The sequence below is a fragment of the Notechis scutatus genome, chromosome 8 (assembly GCF_049901735.1).
Source record: "Notechis scutatus isolate UNSWTSFEM ecotype Mainland chromosome 8, rNotScu1.2, whole genome shotgun sequence".
Lineage (NCBI taxonomy): Eukaryota > Metazoa > Chordata > Lepidosauria > Squamata > Elapidae > Notechis > Notechis scutatus.
Window position 1 is genome coordinate 24,720,393 of NC_142016.1, and position 18,116 is coordinate 24,738,508.

Consider the following 18,116-nt stretch of genomic DNA (forward strand, 5'->3'; position numbering starts at 1 on the left):
CTTGCAGACATTTTATTATCTATCTGGGTCACATCATCAGTGCTAGAAGGGAGTGGGGTTTTTAGAGAGGAGGGGGGGGAGAAGACTTCAATGCCAAGACAACAGAACATTTTGTGACCTCACAAGACGAAGGCTGGCCCACATCAAAATGGCTCTTGCAGGCCCAGAGCGCAATGTCATATTTTCTACCATTTGAATTCCGGCTTTCTGTGGCTCTCCCCCACACCCCTATCTTTTACAAGTCATGGTTTATTGTTTTGTAGAGTTAGGCCAGTCCCAGTTAATGGGGGCTGAAGCCTTCAAGTGTGGTTTAGTGCGAAGAGGCAATGAAGGCCTGAAGCAGAAGTTTCACAAAATGGTCATTTAGCCACCTATGACCCAACCTAACCGTAGCCTGTTCTTGGCTCAAACTAACCCTGGCCTGTTGCGAATGTCAGAATGTTGCAGGGGCTCCCAAGCAGAAAGCCTGAATCCAAACAGAAGTTGACTGGCTGGTCCCTTGATGAGAAGAACTGGAAGCCGATTAAACCACTTTAAGCAGGATTAATGTGCAATTTGTGGAGATCCACTGAGATTCTCCGGAGTTTAAACGATGCCCCAGAGTCTTATTGGCATGTTAATATGGGATTTTTATTTATTTATTTTGGTTTTTTTAAAATCTGTTCACAATTCCATGGGTATTTGGGACGGAAGAAGACATTCCACAGCATTTAAAGATATGGTTTAATCTACTTGTAGGTTTGGCTGGAAATGACCAAATCACCCCTTTGGGGGCACAAATCAGATACCCGTGCCAATTAATCCCATTGGGGGGGATTTCTCCTCCTCCAGAGAGCCAGCTCCTCTTCCTTTTCAACTCCTTCGGAGTGGAAAGCGGTGCCCGTCTTGCCTAATTCTATGTGACACCCATGACCAAAAGACTCTACCTCCCAAATAGGCAGTTTCTCTTGGCTTTAATTGGGGACATTTCTTCCTTAATTTTCTTTAATTAGACAAATTGGCCGTGGCCTCCAGCAATGGCAGAGAGGCCCTCACGGTGGAAGTCGGGAGGTTAATAGCAGCTAAAAATAGCTGCTGGATAAGGGCCCCAGAGTTGCAACGGGGAGCAAACGACATTCTTTCCTACAAAGAGGTGGAAGGTGGTGGCTTGTGAGGTTCTGGAGGGCGCGTTGTGCTTGAACCCGATGCTCCTTATTTGGTTGGCTGCCAAGTAAACAGGTCATCTTCTCAAATGTTTTAGTGGAACGTCTAGCCAAAGTTGGACCTGTGTTTTTTTGTGGGTGTGAACATCTGGGAGGGCTGGGTAGAGTTCCTCCCACATGGTGTTGAACAAGAGCGCAGGTGAGTAGAAGTTGTTTAAAGGTGTCATCGCAAGTAAAAGGAAGGAAGGAAAGGAGAGAGGAAGAGAGAAGAGGAAGAAATAAGGAAAGAGAAGGGAGGAGAGGATAGACAGGAAGGAAGGAAAGGGAAGGAAGGAAAGGAGAAAGGAAGGGAAGGAAGGAAGGAAGAAGGAGGAAGAGAGAAGAGGAAAGAAGGAAAGAGAGGGGAGGAGACGAGAGACAGGAAGAAAGGAGGGAAGGAAGAGAAGGGAAGGAAGAAGAGAGAAGAGGAAGAAATAAGGAAAGAGAAGGGAGGAGAGGATAGACAGGAAGGAAGGAAAGGGAAGGAAGGAAGAAGGAAGGAAGGAAGGAAGGAAGGAAGGGAAGGAGAAAGAGAGAAGAGGAGGAAAGAAGGAAAGAGAGGGGAGGAGACGAGAGACAGGAAGAAAGGAGGGAAGGGAAGAGAAGGGAAGGAAGAAGAGAGAAGAGGAAGAAATAAGGAAAGAGAAGGGAGGAGAGGATAGACAGGAAGGAAGGAAAGGGAAGGAAGAAAGGAAGGAAGGAAGGAAGGAAAGGAGGAAGAGAGAAGAGGAGGAAAGAAGGAAAGAGAGGGGAGGAGATGAGAGACAGGAAGAAAGGAGGGAAGGGAAGGGAAGGGAAGGAAGAAGAGAGAAGAGGAAGAAATAAGGAAAGAGAAGGGAGGAGAGGATAGACAGGAAGGAAGGAAAGGGAAGGAAGGAAGAAAGGAAGGAAGGAAGGAAAGGAGGAAGAGAGAAGAGGAGGAAAGAAGGAAAGAGAGGGGAGGAGATGAGAGACAGGAAGAAAGGAGGGAAGGGAAGGGAAGGGAAGGAAAGGGAAGGAAGTAGAGATTGAATATCAGAGCACCTTTCTCCTAGTGCATACACAGGTAGTCCTCAACTTACAATAATTTGTTTAGTGACTGTTCAAAGTTATAATGGCTCTGAAAAATGAACTTGTTCACATTTACGCCCCCATGGTCACGTGATCAAAATTCCCACCACTTCCGAAGGCAACTTCTGTTCCATGGGTTGATTGTTCTCACGGTCAGAAAGTTTCTCCTTATTTCCAGGTTGAATCTCTCCTTGTTCCGTTTCCATCCTTTATTCCTTGTCTGGCCTTAAGGGGCTTTGGAGAATAGCTTGACCCCCTTCCTCCTCTCTGGGGCAGCCCCTCCAATATTGGAACCCTGCTCTCCTATCTCCCCTGGTCCTTGTTTTATACTGTTATATTTCGAAGAAGCCCACTTATAACCATACAACAGGGTTTTTCAAGGTGGAGCTTGAAAATGGGTGCCTAGCGGGCTGGGGGTATTTGGGGAGTTGAAGTCCACGAGTCTTCAAAGTGGCCAAGGTTGAGAAGAAGCCCCGAGCAATGGGACGGAAGTGACCCTCTTTTCTCTCTGCCTTCCTTGGGGAGTTCAGCCGTTCATATTTCTGTCTGAAAAGGAGGCCACCAGGTGCTATCATCGAAGGGAAGGGCTCTTCCCAGCCCCCTCCCCTTTATCTTCGCAAGAGCCGCAATGGATTAAGAGTGGGACAAAGAACCAATGTTTCAAAGCAACTCTTGAATAGAATGGTGTCTTTCTCTGTCCCGGAGGGTCTCCGGGCATTGCAGCACCGTTATCTGCCAGTTGAGATGCAGCGCTGCTGCCCAATGATAACACACACACACACACACACACACAGGTCCTCAGAGCCAGAGGCCGCTGCAGAGATGGTGTTGACAAAAGGCTGGCTGGCTTTGGACACAAAAGGGGGCAGCTTCGCTCTGGGAGCGAAGGAGGAGGAAGGCCTATGCCAACAAGCAAGTGACTGTGTGGAGTTGTCTGCAGGACCCTGGACAGCTCCTGCCAGCCCGGAATGGATGTTGGGAAGTTTACAGAGCCCCGTTCAGCCTCCTCCTCTTCGCCTTCCTCTTCCTTTTGTTCTTCTTCCTTTTCTTCCTCCTCCTTTTCTTCCTTCTCCTCCTCCCCATCTTCCTCTTCTTCTTTTTCCTCCTCCTCCTCCCTTTTTCTCCTCTTCTTTTTCCTCCTCCTCCCTTTCCTCCTCCTCTTCTTCTTCCTCCCCCTCCTCCTTTCTTTCTCTTTTCTTTTTCTTCTTCTTCTTCTTCTTCTTCTTCTTCTTCTTCTTCTTCTTCTTCTTCTTCTTCTTCTTCTTCTTCTTCTTCTTCTTCTTCTTCTTCTTCTTCTTCTTCTTCTTCTTCTTTTCTTCCTCCTCCTCCTCTTCCTCCTCCTCCCCCCATTCCCTTCTAGCACTGATTATGTTCCCTAGTTGGGTCATGAAATGTCTGCAAGAAAACAACCAAGCTCCGAGACCACCAGGGACCCCACATTCCTGTCTTCCTCCTCCTTCTGCCATATCCATCATCAGACGTTGGTGATCGTGTTGGTGATTCTATTTTTATCAGCAGCCGCATGAAAAAGGCCTGCTGAGTTTCGTCCAAACCAGCTTTAGGTTTGTAAGCCATGCAGTTCTTCTTCTGCCTGGACCTCCTTTGCCTTCCATCTTTCCTCGGAGGAGGAGGATTAAGTGAAGGAGGACGTATATTTCTGGGTGTCACCTCACCTGTCCAAAACATTCTGACTTTCACTTTCTTTTTAATGGTTTTTATGGCTTCCGTTGGCTTTCCCAGGCGGCTTATCCCCTCCTCATTTCAGTCTTGCAGGGATGCAAAGGGGGTATTCAGGGGAGGGAGGTCAAACTGGAACTTCTCCTTTCCTCTCCACCCCACCACCCGCATTTCCTTCTCTGCGTTCAAGGGCCGGGAACAGGGCTCCCGGATGCTGGGCTGCCCACCTCTGCAAAATCCAGCTCTCCAGAAGTGTCGCCCTCCAGCCTCAGCTGGCAAAGGGTCAGTTGCAAGGCGATGCACACTTTTGTGTAGTGTGTGTGCGTGTGTGCGTGTGCGTGCGCACTCTCACCCATCTTGGACTTACTGCTCCCACCAGGAGGGGCTCCTTCTGTCTCAAGAGATGCAGAGCGGAGACTGCGGGGGGGGGCGGGTTATCCCACTATCCAAGTGGTCAAAATAGCTTCCCTGTTCTTGCTTGGTCCCCAAGTCTTGGTCCAGCCTGGAGGAGACCCTCCTCGGAGGCTCCACAAGGGGCCGCTATTGAGAGAGGGTTGCTCGAGAGAGAGAGAGACGGAAGTACAGCAACGCGCGCGCGCACACACACACACACATATATTACTCTGCAGACGATAGAGATAAAAAAAAAGTAAAGACTTGCATGCTCAGTTGCTTTAGAGTTAAATGCTCAGTTGCTTCCTATTCCTTTTCTCAGGATCACTCAAAAGTCTCAGAATTCCCCAACCAGCATGCTTTAAGATGGATGGACTTCAACTCCCAGAATTCCCCAACCAGCATGAAAGGGAACTTTAAGAAGGATGGACTTCAACTCCCAGAATCCCTCAGCCACCATGCTAGAGAGTTTTAAGAGAAGTGGACTTCAACTCCCAGAATTCCCCTAGGCAGCATGTTTTAAGGTTGCTGGGTGTTTCCGGAGCTTGAATTCCATATAGCTTAAAAGTTTCTGAGACTGAGATTAGTTTAATATCTTGCTACTACCGTGTAGTTTCTGTTTCTAAAGAGGGCAGTGGGATATACTGGTGTTTGCAGAGAAATTCCACCAGTACCGAGCCAAAAGATTTAAATGTTTTCCAGCCATGCAGGCTCCTGGCCTGGAAAGGCAGCAGAGAATGCCCACAAGCGAAGTGTACCTAGTCCAGAGCCCTTTCTGAAGCAGGTGAGCTTCTGGAATGACCGGCAGTGTCCAAAATAACCAGATGAAGAGGAAAGCATCCGGATGACAACAAAGAGCTTGCCTGGACCCAAATATTTATTAAAACAAAACCAAGCCAGGAACTATGAACAGAAAATCAGAAACTTGCCATCCCTGCCTGTTACGGATTCTTATTTTCTCTATCACCCGCTTTTTTAAAAAAAAAATATATTAATTTTCTTGTTTAATTTAACCCTGTAACAGTTCCCAGCATCGAGACACAGAACTGCAGCAGCTGAGAGAGAGAACCAGGGTTAAAGGAGTACAATTTTTAGAAAACCAGAGGGTGTGTGTGTGTGTGGAAAATCGGTAGTATAACAGTAATAAAATTCCCAAACCAATTCAACCAATTAAGCCGCCTGCAGTCGCCTCGAAGCGAGATGGGTGGCAAACGAATCAAATCAAATCAATAAAATAAAATAAAATTAAGATCTGCTGGTGATTGACCCCCTCCACCCTCAATGAAAAAGATACTTCGGCTGCGTTTCAGGAGGCCTTCCGAGGCTGGGATAGTTGCCTATTTCGGGCGCGCCAATTGATATTGATAGCTGTGGTCCTGGCCATAGATGACTTTTGGAGCCTTTTGCAAGACTTGCAACCAAACAATAATTTGCTCACGGACAAAATATACCTGCAGCCTCGCAGCACAACCTCGTTCTCGGACAGCAACCACAGACCAAAGATGACACATCCAGGCAGCAGAGAACCTCCCTGTCCAATGAATCTGGCAAGCTGTGGGAGCTCTACTGTGCCCCTTGGTGGTACCCTCTTCTGGAGGGGGCAAGAGTGGAAGGGCTACCGGCGGGGTCCCCGGAACTGATATCGGAAGGCAGATGTTGAAGGGATCCTTGACTGCTGAAGGAAGAGGAGAAGGTGAGGCTGGATTCTGGTAAGGAAAAGACATGAAAGGGAAAGGACACGGGAGTTAAGAACTCGCCGGAAGGAGCCAGCTCCAAATCACCTGTTACTTGTAATTTTAGAAAGCCACCTGGTTCCATAAAGGTGGCACAGAATTAGAACATGTAAATGAGTCAGATTAAAAAAACGAGAAAAGAAGAATGCACATCCAAAGAATGATAATCACATTGCCCCAACAGGTAAAAATCCTATGCATGAGTTTGGTCTAGTTCAGAGGTTAGCCACCCGCGGCTCTGGAGCCGCATGTGGCTCTGTCATCCCTTTGCTGCGGCTCCCTGTCGCCCAAAATATGCGTCACAACCGCCGTGTGTGTAACACCCACCAGCAAGCAATTTATTGGGCTTTTTGACTCCTGGTAGGCCAACCATGAGTAAATCAAAGTTTCAGAAGAAAACAGAACATATAATTCAACTACATAGGCTAGTTTTGTGGCCGCTCAGGAAATAGTCAGGCACAGGAAGGGTTTTTGTGGCCCCCGGTGTTTTCTTTTCTGTGGGAAATGGGTTCCAATGGCTCTTTGAGTGTTTAAGGTTACTAACCCCTGGTCTGGTTGTTAAGGCCCTGGGATAAAAGAGAGGTGAGTTCTAGTCCCATTTAAAGGATGAAAGCCGGCTGGGTGATTTTGGACCAAATACCAGGAGATGGTGAGTTCTAGTTCCACTTTAGGCAAGAAAGCTGATTAGATGACTTTGGGGCAACCACCAGGAAACGGTGAGTTCTAGTCCCGCCTTAGGCTGTTGCAAGTGTTCCAACAGAAAAGACACGTTTTCTGGGTCCCCAAAGATGCTATTGTTTTAATCAGGAGGAGCCCATTCTGTCTGATCATACAGGACAGAGTCATGCGGGCGCAGTGGTTAGAATGCAGTATTGCAGGCTAACTGTGCCTACAGCCAGGAGTTCGATCCTGACCGGCTCAAGGTTGGACTCAGACTTCCATCCTTCCAAGATGGGTAAAATGAGGACCCAGATTGTTGGGAGCAAGAAGGTGACTCTGTAAACCGCTTTGAGAGGGCTGTAAAGCACTGTGAAGCGGCATGTAAGTCTAAGGACTATTGCTATAAACTACGGGAGACAGACATTCCCGCTCCAAATAACTCATGCAGAAAAGGCGCCAAATTGAAGTTAACGGAATATCCTAAATCCCAACTCTAGGACGGCAGGGTAGAAGAGCAGAAGATAGGTGAGACACACTCTCGGCGAGATCCTGCAGACTTCAGCAGGAACGGATTAAGCAGAGTCATGTGGCAAGAAGCAGGTGCCATTTTTGCTTTTTCATCATATGAATTATGATACCCCCAAAGGGGTGGGGGGAAACCAGGGTCAAGGGTGACCGTGAATTAACGTGTCTGAGAATCGGCTTCATTACAGGTCATGCCGACAGGTTCTCTCCTAATAAATTCTTTGAAGTTTTTGAAGCTGGGCTCGAGGCTCATGATTTAATTAGGGCAACTGCTGGAATCCTGACAGCAAGCTGTAGGTGTCGATGAAATGTCAAGAAAACAGTCCAAGAGGCCCCTCCCAAAGGGTTAGAAACTCACCAGCCCGAAATGCAATAGCGTCCTCCAGTCTCTTCATGGTCTTGTTGAAGAATTCTTTAACCCGAGGGGCCATTATGTCAACTAAGATATACAGAATGACCAGTCCGATGACAACAGCCATTGAAATCTGAGAGAAGGAAAGAAAGAAAGAAGGGTGGGCTGTGAATTCCTCAGCTGAACAGGGACCCCACCCCTGTTGTCATTGTCTTCTTATCCTGCTGGCCCAGGAATGCTCAGCCTTCCTTTTAGTTAGGGTGGGGAGAAGTATTTGGAGGGGACACCTCCCCCCACCCCCCAGGTGAGATCCGAACAGGCCCTTTCGGTCTTCTGAAAGGGCCTAAAAACCTACCTCTGCCAATTGGCCTCAACAGGAGCGTGTCATTCTGAAGATGGTTAATGGCCTAAGACAGAGGTCCCCAAACTTGGCAACTTGAAGACTTGTGGACTTCAACTCCCAGAATCCCCCAGTCAGAAATGCTGGCATGGGAATTCTGGGAGTTGACGTCCACATGTCTTCAAGTTGCTAAGACTGAGCAACGCCGGACTAAGATAAGGTGCCTCCTCCTTTTCATGTGCAAGGCGCACATCTTGGTCCAGGATTGCTTTCTTCCTCCCTATTAAACCAATTTTTGCGCCGACATTCATGGTTTTAAGGGTTTGTCTTGTTTTTTGATGATCGTAAGCTGCCTAGAGTCACCTTCAGGCGAGAAGGGTGGCATATCAGTTTAATGGAGGAAGAAATGGCATTTGGAAGAACATGGGCTATCCCCCCCCCAAATATCCTGCCCTTTGAACTGAAGGTTATCAAACTAGCCTTGAATACGGTTCTGCCATAATGGGAATGCATGTGGGGATGAATGAATGAGTGAGTGAATTTTCCCCGAAGTATTTCCACCCAGACGTCCACCCTGAGATGATACTTCATCTTTTTGCATTTGTCTTTAAGAATGTGGGAGGTTGACCTGCTTGGCTTATGCCATGTCGGACACAAAGGATCCCCATCGTTCATTAATTCAGTTGCAGTTCAGAGTTTTCATGCTCGAGCCCGTGCACAAGAATCTAGTCAACTAAAGATCAACACTAAATTGGAGCAGGCTCTGTGGAATTCAAGACGGGTTGGAGGTGGCAATCTCATGATTCTAAGCTGCTGCTCAGCTTAACTCCGCCTCCCAGCTCTGCCTGGGAATGCCCCCCCCACACCGGTAGAGGGCAACATTGCCCTGGAAAAGCCAGGACTGAATTTATGACCACCGATAGTAGGTAAGATAGCAGATCCTCCTGTCACTAAACCACGGTCTTTTTGGAAGGCTAAGCACTTAGCCTCACAATCCTGGAGGGGAACCGGGGAGTCTCTGGGGCTGTGAGAACATAATCCACTGAGTTCGCTTCAGAGCTTCAGAGTGGCCACAATGGAGTAGAGGGATAGGACAGGGGGGGGGGGGGGGATTTGTGATATTTGGGATTTTGTAGCCACAATAAAATACTGTCTCTTGGGAACCAAGGACTCACACCTGGTCGGAGGAAGGAGGAGTGATGTCACCAGGTAACCAGAGGGAGCGGGGATTGAGAAAGTGAAAAAAAAAAACACTTTTAATTAGGTGAAAACTGTGGGGACCTTCAAAGCAGTGGTGGGATTCAAAAAATTTTTTTACTCCTGGTTCTGTGGGTGTGGCTTGATTGGGGAATGGCAGGGGAAGGATTCTGCAAAACCCATTCCCTCCCCACCCCACTAACCTGCTTTCCAGCTCCTTTCTCCTGTGCAGGGCAACCAAAGAAGAGCCAGCCGATCAGCTGAGACTCAATGGGAAGCAGAGAAGAGATGGGGGTTTGGCGGGGCCAGTCAGAGGCGGGATTTGCCGGTTCTCCAAAGTACTCAACATTTCTGCTACCGGTTCTCTAGAACCGGCTGAATAGCACCTCTGCTTCAGAGTCGGTTTTGGCCAGATCTGTGCCAATAGAATATATCCAATAAAGCTGTTCTTTGAGGGATCTACCGGCCTCGGAGTTTTGCTTGCTATGGGCCTTATTACGTGGAACCCTGGCACCCAGTCAAAGGCCAGCTGTCTTACCTGCATCACGTACAGGGCACGGCTGGGGCTGAGGCGCAGGCCGTGGATGTGCACGATGAACTCCAAGGCATAGTCACAGTAGGTGGTTTGGTCGACCCCCCTATGGAAGCAGACAAGGACAGACAACCGGACGACGCCTTGATTGGACCATGAGACTGATTGTTTGGAGAAGGGAGGAAATGTTTACTTTTGATTAGGTGAAAGTCACCTATATATATATATATATATATAAAAGCAAAATACCACTCAGGCATCATCACGAAATCTCCTGAACCGTCAAGCCTACAAACTTGATATTTGGCATCTATGTTCCTCTTGGCGCTCACTTGGTGCTCACTAAGAAAGGATTTTTTCAAAATGACCACCAGAGCATTTCATATATTACTATTATTGACACGCTCTGATGCTAAGGAGTTCTACTCCCCGTCCCCACCTGAAAAGAAATCTGTTCCAAATGCAAAACACAACAAGGAGTTTCAGTTTCAGTTTCAGAGCAGCAATCAGCTTTAGTACAGAACAGTTGAGCTAAGCCATGCCTAGGCTCCTTGCTGTCTCCTCCTTGCTCACACAGCAAATGCTGTTTCAGTTTCCAAACAGCCTTCTCTCACACAGGACACTAGCCAGATGAATACCGATGAATGGTGGTAGGCAGAGGCAGAGTTTTCCCCCCTTATTTTCCTCCCCAAAATCTAAGCCTGACCACATAGTTTTATAGTGAAGCATGGGTATAGAGCTACCCAATGAAACTGTTCTTTGAGGAATTTACCTGCCTCGGAGTTCAGTTTGCTATGGGTGTATAACTTGGAAGCCTGCCCCGTCCTTTTCTAAAAAGTTTTCCCTCACCTCACAGTGATTAAATTTCATCGCAGCTTCTTCCTTCCTAGTTTTCTACATCTGCGCTTCTCAATCTTTAAGAAGTTGGATCTCAGCTCCCAGAATTCTGGGAGTTGAAGTCCACCTGTCAGGCGTGAAAGACTGAATCCACACATAAAGGTCCATCAAAATGGGATTTTTACTCTGCTAATCATGCCTATGTAGAGGAATCTTCTCGACTAATATTTAGCACCTGCTCGGAGTTAAATAAGAGTCAATGGAATTCAAGAGGCGGTTGGACTGAGTTCATTTGTGGCTATGCAGGGATTCTGGCCGATTCCTCTTTAATTCCGCCCCTGGCAACTCTAAAAAGACCACAGAAATAGTTTATAACACCCACACAGTGCCAGCATGTTAACTCTCAATAAATCCTTTTTAAGTTTTGGAAGTTTGGCTCAAGACTCATGATTTAAATGGGGGTAACTGCCGGAATCCTGACACCCCAGGTTCTGCCACTGCTTCTCCTACACCACCTGTCTTAAATTTACTGAGGTTGAGAAACACTGTACTACATAATTAATGAAGCTCTTAGTCCAATAGACTCCAGATCATGAGCCTCACTCTTGCAGCAGGCTAGTAATTCAATGACAACATGCCACACACCTACGCACAGATGCGCACACAGACACATCCGCCCTTAGAGAAAAGCCCCCGTGCGTTCTGCCATGATTTCACCCCTCTGGAGACAGAATAACCAGTTCAACATCAAAATCACAAATACCTGTTGGATACTTTTATCACAAAGAAATAATCGGGAGTGGCCATACTTTGGGGGACGATATCGTAACACGGAGAATTTTCTGACAAATCCACCTAAAGGGGGGAAAAAGAGATTTTGGCCCAGGAAGATCCTACAATTAGCTGCTTCATATCTCTGGGTTTGGAATCTTGTTTTTTTTAAAAAAAAAAGATTGGTTTTGGATGGTATAAAATCCAGTAGGGGAGTTAAAAGGAACTCTGTGCTGAAGGAAAATACCACACAGGCATCATCACGAAATCTCCTGAATATTTCCCCGTAGAAACTCAAGACCTAGCAAACACCTTTGCTAATGGACTATTTTGGCATCTATACATAACTCTACTCCAGCGCTCACTTGGTGCTCACTAAGAAAGGATTTTTCAAAATGACCACCAGAGCATTTCATATATTACTATTATTGACACGCTCTGATGCTAAGGAGTTCTACTCCCGTCCCCACCTGAAAAGAAATCTGTTCCAAATGCAAAACACAAGGAGTTTCAGTTTCAGTTTCAGAGCAGCAATCAGCTTTAGTACAGAACAGTTGAGCTAAGCCATGCCTAGGCTCCTTGCTGTCTCCTCCTTGCTCACACAGCAAATGCTGTTTCAGTTTCCAAACAGCCTTCTCTCACACAGGACACTAGCCAGATGAATACCGATGAATGGTGGTAGGCAGAGGCAGAGTTTCCCCCCCTTATTTTCCTCCCCAAAATCTAAGCCTGACCACATAGTTTTGTAGTGAAGCATGGGTATAGAGCTACCCAATGAAACTGTTCTTTGAGGAATTTACCTGCCTCGGAGTTCAGTTTGCTATGGGTGTATAACTTGGAAGCCTGCCCCCGTCCTTTTCTAAAAAGTTTTCCCTCACCTCACAGTGATTAAATTTCATCGCAGCTTCTTCCTTCCTAGTTTTCTACATCTGCGCTTCTCAATCTTTAAGAAGTTGGATCTCAGCTCCCAGAATTCTGGGAGTTGAAGTCCACCTGTCAGGCGTGAAAGACTGAATCCACACATAAAGGTCCATCAAAATGGGATTTTTACTCTGCTAATCATGCCTATGTAGAGGAATCTTCTCGACTAATATTTAGCACCTGCTCGGAGTTAAATAAGAGTCAATGGAATTCAAGGGCGGTTGGACTGAGTTCATTTGTGGCTATGCAGGGATTCTGGCCGATTCCTCTTTTAATTCCGCCCCCTGGCAACTCTAAAAAGACCACAGAAATAGTTTATAACACCCACGCAGTGCCAGCATGTTAACTCTCAATAAATCCTTTTTTTAAGTTTTGGAAGTTTGGCTCAAGACTCATGATTTAAATGGGGGTAACTGCCGGAATCCTGACACCCCCAGGTTCTGCCACTGCTTCTCCTACACCACCTGTCTTAAATTTACTGAGGTTGAGAAACACTGTACTACATAATTAATGAAGCTCTTAGTCCAATAGACTCCAGATCATGAGCCTCACTCTTGCAGCAGGCTAGTAATTCAATGACAACATGCCACACACCTACGCACAGATGCGCACACAGACACATCCGCCCTTAGAGAAAAGCTCCCCCGTGCGTTCTGCCATGATTTCACCCCTCTGGAGACAGAATAACCAGTTCAACATCAAAATCACAAATACCTGTTGGATACTTTTATCACAAAGAAATAATCGGGAGTGGCCATACTTTGGGGGACGATATCGTAACATGGAGAATTTTTCTGACAAATCCACCTAAAGGGGGGGAAAAAAAGAGATTTTGGCCCAGGGAAGATCCTACAATTAGCTGCTTCATATCTCTGGGTTTGGAATCTTGTTGTTTTTTTTAAAAAAAAAAAAGATTGGTTTTGGATGGTATAAAATCCAGTAGGGGGAGTTAAAAAGGAACTCTGTGCTGAAGGAATGCTGAATGAAAACAAGGCAGGGTTCACACATAGCTCTAAGCTACTATAGGAAATTAGCACCCACCCCTCTCCTAGAAAAATGAAATATCCCAGGAAATATTAAAAAGGCAGAATATTTCCCCTAAAAAGAGTAGAAACTCAGAAGCAGAAGCTGACCTCAGAAGCAGAAGCTCACCCCCACCTTTGCTAATGGACTATTACTCTGGCCTAAACCAATCTATTTTACATAACAAAGATCTACTCCAGGTAGAACTATAATAGGAATTGCCCAAAGCCCTTTCATTACATCATCGTCCAGCAAGGCTCAACCAAGCCTGGGACTCAGGGACAGCCTACAGAGTTGCCCCTGCATGGCCCCATGGGAGTCTGACAACCAGTCAGAATACAAGCTCAAATTCAAATTCCAACAGAGGGTATAAAACCCAGGGATTCTCAGCATCTCAGCTCTTTTCCTTCTTTCTTCACCCAAGGCATATGATCCTGTCCACCGTTAAACCATCTTTCCAAGCACTCACCATGTTTCCAGTGTCTTTCTTCCCCGCCTGAAACTGAACCCAGGATATTTCTTCCTACAAAGCATGGCACTCTGAGCTAAGCCTCTTTCTTTTATTCTACTAACCCAATTGTAAAATCTTAGGTTAGGTAACATCAGTGGTAGAAGGGAGTGGGGTTTGCTCTCTCTTTACATATAAATGGCTTTCTTTGCCAACATTGGTGGGGGTGTGGTTTTTCTCTTTGATAATTCCATGGTTAGGCCACTATTGAATTAGGGAGCTCCCTAATTAGGAAACTAGCTGTGGGGTCTGAGCTTGGTTGGTTTCTTGCAGACATTTCATTACCCGACTAGGGAACATTATCAGGGCTAGAAGGGAATGGGATTTGCTCTGTTTATAAACAGTGGATTGCACTGTAGGAGTGATCTTGGTGATTCCCTGATTAGGCTGTTGTTTAGAGTTTGATTGTTTGTCTGAGTTGGTAGCTTCTTGATTGCAGTATTGTTATTCATGCTTGACTCAGCCTTCCATTCTTATGAGATTGGTAAAACGAGGACCCAGATCGTTGGGAGCAAGAGGCTGAATTGCTTAGAGAGGGCTGTAAATCACTGTGAAACGGTATATAAGTGCTATTGCTCTTCCTTTTCCCCTTCCTTCCTTCCTCCCCTTCTTTCCTCCCTCCCTCCCTCCCATACTGCACAGTAGTTAGAGTGCAGCATTGCAGACTAACTTTGCCCACTGCCAGAAGTTCGATCTTGACCGGTTCAAGGTTGACTCAGCCTTCCCTCCTTTCCAAGGTTGGTAAAACGAGGACCCAGACTGCTGGGGACAAGAGGCTGACTCTGTAAACCGCTTAGAGAGGGCTGGAAAGCACTGTGAAGCGGCATATAAGTCTAAGGGCTATTGCTATTGTTTCCTTCTTGGTTGTTGACTACCCCAAACTGTATCCAAGCCTCTTTCACTGGAGGTGAGAATTTGAAGGAGTCTGTTCAGAAGCTCATCTGCAAACCCAAACGGTATCTTTCACAGGAGAACTTACACAATTCCAGGGTTGCTTTCAGAGAGGACCGGGAAACCTTCCTCATTGGTTACGTCAACTTCTACGTCGGATCTCGCCCAAATCAAAGCTGTCATATTACTGGAGAAGACAAATACAGATCAAGACAGTTGGGCTTTGCCAAGGTCTGCACGGAAATCCACAGCTCCTTCCTTCCCCCCCTTTTTGGTAGGAGATCCTCCACTCCTGAACTGCCACATGCTCTACAGGGGGCTACCCTAGGAGACTATTGGGAAGCTGCAGCTGGGGCAGAACGCACCGGTGCACACAGTTTGGGGGCGGGGGGGAGGGCACAAGGGCTGCATATATAATACCGTTTTGTGTGAGCAGCTTTGGTTACCAGTTTGCTTCTGAGTCCAGACTGGGTCTACGCAGCCGCCTGGATGAAAAGTCACCTGTTAGTGTTGTATTTTATGATCTCTTCCGGAGTGAAGTATCTGATGTTGCTCTGCGAAAAGGCCCCTCCGCCAATGACGCTAAAGATGTAGCTGTCAAGAGAACAAGGAAGACGGAAGATTCAGGCTCAGATCAGGATAGAGCTGGAAGGGACCCTGGAAGTCTTCTAGTCCAGTGGTTGCCAATCAGTGGGCTGGGGACCACTGGTGGTCCACGAGATAATTTGGGTGGTGCGCAGAAAAATGTCACCCCGAAAGCACCCCCCAAAGCAATTAATCCAGGCTGCGCAGGAACACAAGGCTTGCGTTGCTTGCATTGCGAACAACATGAGGTAGTGTTATGTTACAGAGCACCTGATTATGACATCGAACATGTAAACAAGCTAAATACATTACTAACATGGGCTGCATCCTGCCCATACCCTTTTATCCTTCTTGGTGATTTCAATCTACCTCATATTAACTGGACCCTAAATGATTGTACAACTGAAATCATACACACAACCTTCTACAATGCTATTACAAATCTGGGACTGGAACAACTAGTAATCAACAACACTAGACTAAACAACTGCCTCGATCTCATCTTCTGCAACAGTTTGAACCTAATTTACGGAATACAAACTAAAGAACCCTTTTCCAGTAGTGACCACAATATGATCGACTTTTGTCTCAACATACATCCACACAAAAATCACCACAATGATGTAATCCCCTATTGTAACTTCAAAAAGGCAACTATGATCTTATAGACAACGATCTCTCATCCCTTGATTGGCAATCTCTATTCACTGGATGCAATACCGTTGAAGACCATTATAACATATTTTTACTTGAAGTCAAAAGAGTCATCAAACTATATGTTCCAACAACAACTCCCAAAACAAAACAAAAAGCAGATTACCCATATCAATAAGGAAACTTCAATCCAAAAGAGATCACTCTGGCGGAAAAACAAATCTGGTCACGTTGCCAATTTCAAAAACCGATACAAAAATTTATGCCACCAGATAAAGACTGAATGCACCAATTATCACATTAAACAAGAGGAAAACCTTCTAAGCACCAATTCCACCCGAGCTTTTTACAATTTTGTAAACAACAAACTAAAAGACTCAAGGTCCATCCCTCCCTTGATAGGACCTGATGGTAAAGACTGCAACGACGACACCATTAAAGCCAACATCTTTAACACATTCTTCGGCTCAGTATTTGTAAACAGCAATGGATCATGCCCAGTATTTCCTAGCCGTACCACAGATAACAACAATGATCTAATACATATCGATTTCACAGAAGACAATGTCGAAAAATCACTACGCAATCTAAAACCATCTCTATCTATTGGACCGGATGGAATATGTGCCTACTTCTTAAGAAAGCTATCCACTGCCATAGCCAAACCTCTAAGCATAATCTTTGAAAAATCTTTCAGGACCAGCTCCTTGCCTAACCTATGGTCACAAGCCATAGTCATCCCCATCTTCAAAAAGGGAGACCCAAGCCTAGTTGAAAATTACAGGCCAATCTCCTATGCTGCGTCACCTGTAAAGTCATGGAATCAATTATTAACCAATCCATCATCCTCCACTTAGAGTCAAACAACCTACTCTCCAATAAACAATTTGGTTTCAGAAAAAAACTATCCTGTAATCTGCAACTCTTACACTGCAAAAACATATGGACGACACAACTCGACCAGGGCAAAGCAATTGACGCAATCTACATAGACTTCTGTAAAGCCTTTGATTCAGTGGTACCGACAAACTACTCCTAAAAATAAAATCCTATGGTATCTCTGGACAACTGAATAACTGGATAGAAGCATTCCTGTCAAACAGACAACAAATGGTCAAAATCGGGAGCGTTCTATCAAATCCAGTACCTGTCAATAGTGGTGTCCCCCAGGGCAGTGTTCTAGGACCAACTCTCTTCATACTCTACATAAACGACCTCTGTGATCATATTAAGAGCAATTGCGTTCTCTTCGCTGATGATGTAAAGCTGTTCAATACCACAGACAATACTGCTACCTTACAAAAAGACCTTGACTATGTATCTGAATGGTCAAACAAATGGCAACTCCAAATCTCAACAAATAAATGCTCTGTCTTACATATTGGCAAAAAAATCAGAAAACAAAATACAAGCTGAATAGTCAAGATCTTGTTGATGACCCAAGCTCTGTAAAGGACCTTGGAATACTCACCTCTAATGATCTAAGTGCTAGAGCCCACTGCAACTACATAGCCAAAAAGGCATTAAGAGTTGTTAACCTAATCCTACGTAGTTTTTCTCTGGTAATATCACACTACTAACCAGAGCATACAAAACATTTGCTAGACCAATACTCGAATACAGTTCATCAGTCTGGAACCCACACTACGTATCTGATATTAGCACAATTGAGAAAGTCCAGAAATATTTCACAAGAAGAGTTCTCCACTCCTCTACTCGTTATAGAATACCTTATGCCACCAGACTTGAAATTCTAAAACTAGAAAACCTTGAATTACGCCGTCTTCGGTCTGACCTAAGCATGGTATACAAAATCATACATTGCAATGTTCTACCTGTCAATGAATACTTCAGCTTCAACCATAACAACACAAGAGCACACAATAGATACAAACTCAAAGTAAACCGCACCAAACTTGATTGCAGGAAATACGACTTCAGCAATAGAGTGGTCAATGTCTGGAATACTCTACCCGACTCTATAGTCTCTTCCCCAAACCCCAAAAACTTTAACCTTAGACTGTCTACTATTGACCTCACCCCTTTCCTAAGAGGTCTGTAGGGGGCGTGCATAAGCGCACCATCGTGCCTACCGTCCCTGTCCTATTGTTTCTCTTATTCTTTTATTTTTCTTATATGTACCCATTTCATATATTCACAACTATGTTATAACTTATATAAGGCCACCGGTCTGCTTCTTTCTGCTTCTGTGTTTGGCTGCACGCAAGGAAAGCAGCAAAGGTCTTTCTCACCCCCAAACTCCGCCAGAAATGAGTCTTTGGGACC

At 45.7% G+C, this 18,116-nt stretch overlaps 1 protein-coding gene across 1 annotated transcript in view; it reads right to left on the reverse strand.

The window, feature by feature from the left end:
* Positions 1 to 5,204: 5,204 nt before the first annotated feature.
* The window catches only part of CATSPERG (catsper channel auxiliary subunit gamma), a 44,162-nt gene continuing 31,250 nt past the window's right edge, over positions 5,205 to 18,116 (reverse strand). Inside the window, exons 25-30 of the mRNA XM_087970386.1 lie at positions 15,093 to 15,185; positions 14,680 to 14,778; positions 12,884 to 12,976; positions 9,647 to 9,746; positions 7,578 to 7,704; positions 5,205 to 6,007 (exon numbers count right to left, since the gene is read on the reverse strand). Coding sequence (XP_087826512.1) covers positions 5,865 to 6,007; positions 7,578 to 7,704; positions 9,647 to 9,746; positions 12,884 to 12,976; positions 14,680 to 14,778; positions 15,093 to 15,185 — 655 coding nt within the window. The 3' untranslated portion in view covers positions 5,205 to 5,864. The remainder of the gene's footprint in view (positions 6,008 to 7,577; positions 7,705 to 9,646; positions 9,747 to 12,883; positions 12,977 to 14,679; positions 14,779 to 15,092; positions 15,186 to 18,116) is intronic.